We start from the raw sequence: 6024 nt of genomic DNA, 5'->3' as shown, positions 1-6024 counted from the left end.
AAAGAGTTACAATGTTGGAAACCCCACAGGGACACTTCTACTCTGACCTGCAGGATCGCTATGAGTTGGAATCAACTTGATGATGGTGAGATGATGTATCTGTGTGTGTGTATATGTCAGAAGACTAAAAACTGGTTTATGGGCAGAAAGGACCTTTATAAGCATAAAAACAGAAGCCCACGCCAAATCTGTTGCCACGGAGTCTGCCCTGACTCACGGCGCACCAGCCCCCCCAACCCACCCCCAACCCTGGCTGCGAGTAGAAGCACTGCTTTGGGTTATCTCAGCTGCCGTCTTTGCGGCCCGGCATATAGCCCGGCGTTTCCTGCGCAGCACCGAAGGGGAGGCTCAACCAGACAGCCTTGAGGCTGGCAGTCCAGTGGCAACCATTGATGTCGGCCGGAGAGCAACAGAAGCGGGGCCAATGCTCAGCTCTGGGCCCCACGGACAGTTCCAGCTCCCCCAGCAAAGGCCCCAGAGCCCATCAACCAAGGGTCCCGAAAATCACCTTGGCAACATTGACGTCCACAAAAATCAATGGACGACGGAGAAGACAAGGAAGTGAGAACTCAAGTGGCAAATAAACAACCCTACCTCTCCCACAGATTGGTATCAACAGGATGCAAACAGCAGCGACCAGGAACACCTGTCCCCCCAGCACCGCCCCCTCCCCTGCCTCCCAGGCAATTAGAGAAGAGCTGGCTCAGGTGCTCCCGCTCAGAGAGCGCCCCCTCCCTAGGGCAGCATTTCCGGAAGGCCCGTGTGGGTCAAGTGCCTCTGACCCAGAAAGTGTACTGGAGAAGCAACGCTGGAGAGCACTTAGCCCTCGCCTCGCTGGCTCAGGAAGGAGGCCGTAAACAGGCCTGGCTGTTCTAGCAGACACCCACTCACCCACTCCACCACGGCCCACCGGCACTTCCCACTCGGCATTAACCAGTGGCTGTTTCCAGTTGATTGGTTGGTGAGCACGTACGATCTTTTTCCAGATGTCTACAAAGAGGCACGTCGCTTCTATCAGATAAGAAACCAACCAACTGGACTCTTGTTTTTAGCCCAGAATGTTCAGTCTTGAATGTACATCTTGATCCCAAGGAAGAGGGGCATCCGACCCAACTGGACCCAACCCTCTATCTAGCACACAGCCCACAGGCACAACCCGGCCCCAGGCTCGTTGCTATAAATAAAGTTTTATTGAAACCTAGCTGGGCCCTTTGGTTTACGGGCTGTCTGTGGCTGCCTGCCGCCCTGGGGCAGTGACAGAGCAAAGCCACTGTGCCAGAGATCAGATGCACCACCCCCACCACCCCCACCGGCGTCTAAAGTATGGGCTCTCTGAACCTTTGTGGTTAATATTTGGCACACCCTGGTCTAGTGCGAATGACTCTATCGAGTCAGTCACGTGGCCACAAACCTAAGGGCCCAGCCTTCAATAAGGAGGCCAGGAAAACCTCCCCGGACCCCCCCACCGCTGCCCTGGCCTTACCTTTCTGGCAGTGGCTGTGGGTCCAGCACCGCTCAACGAACTGCCCGTTGATGACAGTGGCTGGGCAGTTGCTCTTGCCCTTGGCATTGACTGGGCAGATGTCCCCACACTCCTCATTGTCGTTTTTGTTCAGCAGGATGTAGTTGTCCTCCACAGAGTCCAGGATGCGCGACCAGTCAATGGTGGCCAGGTAGCAGAGCTCATTGTTCTTCTCGATGCGCACGGACCCCCGTGTGATGTTCATGAGGCTGTGCAGGCCCAGCTCCTTCAGGTGCACCATCTCGAAGATGACCAGCGCGTAGTTGAAGAAGAGGCGCGAGCCCCGGATGACCGTCAGGTTGGGGAACAAGTCTTTGAGGCTCTCCAGCCCGTAGACGCGGAAGAGCAGCAGGTAGTCGGTGATCATGATGAGTTTGGGGAAACTGAGGTCACGGAAATCCTCGGGTCTCGTCTTAAACATCAGCAGGATCTGCAGATGCCCTTCGATGACGGAGCAGTTTTCCAGCTCGTGCAGCCGGGTCAGGTTGTTTCGAATGTCCATGCCGGGACACACTGGGCGGGGGAGAGCGGGGAGGAGAAGACGGGTGAGCAGATGGGGCCACTAAGACAGCACTCTATATCGCACTTGGGTGAGTAGCCACTGGGGGTGGGGTGGTTCTTAAAAGCTGTGTCTCTTCCCATCCAGAGGAAAGAGGAATGACAGAAATCAAGGATTCAAGGAAACACCGGGTCTAAGGAGGGCTCTGGAAACCTCAGCCTCTGTTTGCTTAGGATCAGAAGGGACTAGATGGTGCCCCGCGCTACCACTACCAACCCGACCCGCTCGGGTCAGTCGGCACCGAGCGTGAGACATAAATGTGGATCAAAGCTGACGTTGTAAAGAAGGCCAGATCAACCGGTCTGGCAGAGTCTGGCGGAACCCCGGAGACTATGATCCTTAGACACCCTTCAAACTTGGACCTGAACCCTCCCTGCCTTAAGGATCACCTTTCACCCCAACAACAGACAAACCTAGAAAGTGAACGGTAACACCCTCGAGGAATGTGCTCTTCAGTTATCAACTAGCCAGGACCCAAAGGGCAGCCTGTGCCCCAAAAACCAAACTCGGGTAGGCAGGAGCGGCGGGAGAGGAGGAGGAAGGGCATCGGGAACCCCAGGAGGAAGTGGGCCTTGTGTTGCGAGAAGATCGCGGCTGAAGTCACGACAGGAGCTGGGCGTCAACCGTTGACTGGGGAAACCAGCGTGTTTGGTAAACACACACCCGAATCACAGTCAGCCGTTCAGCTGGAAACCAAATGAAAGTGAGCCTTTCAATAAGTACCACCCGGCCTGAGGGCTCTGCCCCCTGGTGCAAACAGCTAGGCGCTGGGCTGCCCACTGGAAGTCTCAGTCTACCCGTAGGCACCTCAGAAGAAAGGCCTGGATATTGCCTTCCAAAGCGCCAGCCCCGTGAGCTGGACAGAAGAAGAGGACCACGTCGTCCTCCTCCTCCCGGGCCCGGGGAGCCACTGCGTGGTTCCAACTGCCAGTCTTCCAGCAGGCGGCCAAGTGCTTAACCACCGGGCCACTGGCGCTCCTTGTAAGAAAGGCAGGGCAACCCCTTGGAAAGGAGGGCCTGGTGAGCTACTTCTAAATTCCGCCATGGACACTGCCCATCCCGCCCCACCCCCAACCCTGGGGCACAAGGTAGCACCAGGCGTGTGGGAGAGGGCGCCTGAAGATAATTGGTTTTGTTTTCTGTTATTTGGGGGATGCTTTTTGGTGGGAGGGGGCAGTGTCTTGCCATTCTGAAGAACAGGGAGCCCCTGTCCCCACTTGGTGCCTAAGTGCTTTGTGCCCAGCGGCCAGGAAGGACCGCTGGCAGCACTTGTGTGGGGCCTGAAGGTTACGAATCACCTGCAGAACAGCACCAACGCTGATGCCACTGGGATAAAGGGGTCACGTGGGCAGTTGGGCAACAATGGGCAGATGCAGAAGGGGAAAGGGGAGTCGTCCCTGCCTCACCATGGGGAAGTGCTCCCGGAAACACTTTAGGGGGATAAAGGTGCCTGCATCCCCAGTGGGCCTAAGGGAGCTTCAGGGATTTGTTTTGTCAGCTCCCTAAGCCAGACCGCCCTCCTGGCCCGAAGTCAAGACCTAATTACCTTTCACCTGGGTGCGCCGTGCTGAGGGCCTCCCAGCCCGCCTGGTCTCCCTGGGAATCTGCCTGCACACCCATTCCTCCAAAAATGCTCCACCTGCCCAGGCTCCAGCACCCTCCACGGCTCCTGCTGGGCCCACATGTCGCAGGAACACCCTCAAAGGTTCTGCCCCTCTGCTAGCTCCCCATTCCCGGGCCACGAGGACACCCCAGGTTAGACAGGCTGCCTACCCTCTCACAAGGCTCTGTGTCCTCCCCTCCAAAACAGCCTAAGAGGAGAAACAATGAAGTGAAGCAGAGCTGCCTACCCCCCGCCACACACACACACACACACACAGCAATGCATAGTGCGTGCCAGTCTGGGTGTGATGGTTCATTCTCCAAGTCAACCTGCCTGAGCTATAGTTCCCAGTGGACTGGCCAAACCCTAGTCTGGGTGCTATTCCGCAAAGTGGTGGGGGTGTGGTGTAATCCCCTTCCATAACGTAATGTGATCGCCTTCCATAACGTAATCTGAGCATGCTCTATAATGTAATCGGATGCAGTAGAAGGTCATCACTTTCCATAATGCCATCTAATATGATCACTCGACCACTAGGAAGGGGAGTTCCTACAGTGGTGTGGTCTGCCTTCCGACTATAAATAGACAAAAAGCCAGAAGGAACCTCCAGCTTGTCACCTGATCTACAGGGTTTGGACTTCCCAGCCCTTAAAATGGTTATGTCTAAATCCGTGAAGTGAATTTCTTCCTCCCTCACTCCTTCCCTCTACACACACACACATACAGGCTTCAAAACTTCAAAACGTTCATTGGTGGGGAAGATGAAGTCGAAAGAAAATGTGATTTTTCCACCAACTTCTTAAAGTCTCTGTGTGTGTGTGTGTCCATTTATCTCACCAGTCCTAATACAGTGCTCAACTAACCCTCTCATGACCCACAGGACATGCAGTGCCAACCTACACGTTCCTCCTCAGCTGACCGGAAATGGAGCTCTCGGGAGGGGACCTGTGTGACCGTCTGAAAGCGAAGGAGCAGGTGGGGGCTGAAAATTCCAGTCTTTACAGGATATTGTGTGAGTGATACATCCTGGAGGTGTGGTTTTGCAAATCTGTTACCACATACATACGGTATGTTCTCGCTCGGATGAAACACGTAGAACAAGCAAATGTGTCGAGGGCAGAGTTTATTGGTGTTTACGAGAGGCAGGAGGCTCCGTGTGTGTGTGTGTGTGTGTTGAAGCAAGGCTGGAGTCCACCCAGAGGCACACTCGGAAGAAAGGCCCGGTGATCTACTTCTGAAACACCAGCCCCTGAAAATCCTACGGCGCAGAGTGTTGTTCGGCAGCCACCAGGTGAGGTGGCATCTGTCTCCATCTCTTTATGGCTCTTGAGCACTTGAAGTGCGGATCGTGCAGCAGAAGGTCTGAGTCTCTAACTTTAGCTCACTGTGCATGGATTTAAATAGGCACGCTGAGCAGGGCTAACCTCAGAAGGGTTCCCACTGTCACAAACGGTTTGTGCTTGATGTCCAACTGGGAAGCCGGCAGCGGTGATGCACCCATGGTGCCAGGGAAGAAATGCCCGGCGATCTGCTTCCGTGCAGAGGGTACCCGGGAGGACCCCACGGAGCTGCTCTGCGCTGCAGCCAGGGGTTCCAGACTTGGAGTGGACTTTGTAGCAATGACTGGGTTTGCGCCACAGTCAACAGTTTCAGAGCCACCCAGGATAGCTTCCCTTTCCCAATCCCTGCCCCTCACACTCCCACCCTGCCCCCACAGTCCTCAGCCCCGTCCCAAAGCCCTGACCACTTCACTCCGGGACCCTCAACCTGCCCCACGGTCTTTGAGGCAAACAGACAGTGCTAAAGAACGGTAGTGAGTGCTCTGTAGATGTGCCGGGAGCAACTCACCAAGGCAGCCCCTCAGAAAGAAAACTGCCGAGCAAAGAACTGGGGCACACACAGCAGCCATGTTCCAAGTCCCCATCCGTCCAGGACGGATCAGCTGTCCAGGGAACACATGCACCAGCATACACCACACAGATACAGACACCATGCACTACACACCCACCGCACAGACACTACACACACGCCATGCACATACAACACACACCGTGCACACACACCACGCATATAAACCACACACACACCATGCACACCACGCACATTCATCACACACTGTGCACACATACTACACACATATACCACACACCACATACACATATACCATGCATACCATATGTACCATGAACACACACGACATACACCACACACCACACAACTATGCACAAATTACCACACACTACAAACACACTCAATTACCACACATATACACCATGCACACCACATGTACCACGCACACACCACATATATGCATCACACACCATGCACACACACATACCA

At 54.9% G+C, this 6024-nt stretch overlaps 1 protein-coding gene across 1 annotated transcript in view; it reads right to left on the bottom strand.

Annotated features, from left to right (window-relative positions):
- The window catches only part of INSR (insulin receptor), a 134077-nt gene that overhangs the window by 103418 nt on the left and 24635 nt on the right, over window positions 1-6024 (bottom strand). The window contains exon 2 of the mRNA XM_045290315.1: window positions 1484-2035. Within this exon, the coding sequence (XP_045146250.1) occupies window positions 1484-2035 (552 nt within the window). The remainder of the gene's footprint in view (window positions 1-1483; window positions 2036-6024) is intronic.

Source organism: Echinops telfairi, unplaced genomic scaffold, assembly GCF_000313985.2.
Source record: "Echinops telfairi isolate 266 unplaced genomic scaffold, ASM31398v2 ScPeMD7_36;HRSCAF=134, whole genome shotgun sequence".
Lineage (NCBI taxonomy): Eukaryota > Metazoa > Chordata > Mammalia > Afrosoricida > Tenrecidae > Echinops > Echinops telfairi.
The sequence above is the reverse complement of the archived record's forward strand: the minus strand, read 5'-3'. Positions and strand labels throughout refer to the sequence as shown.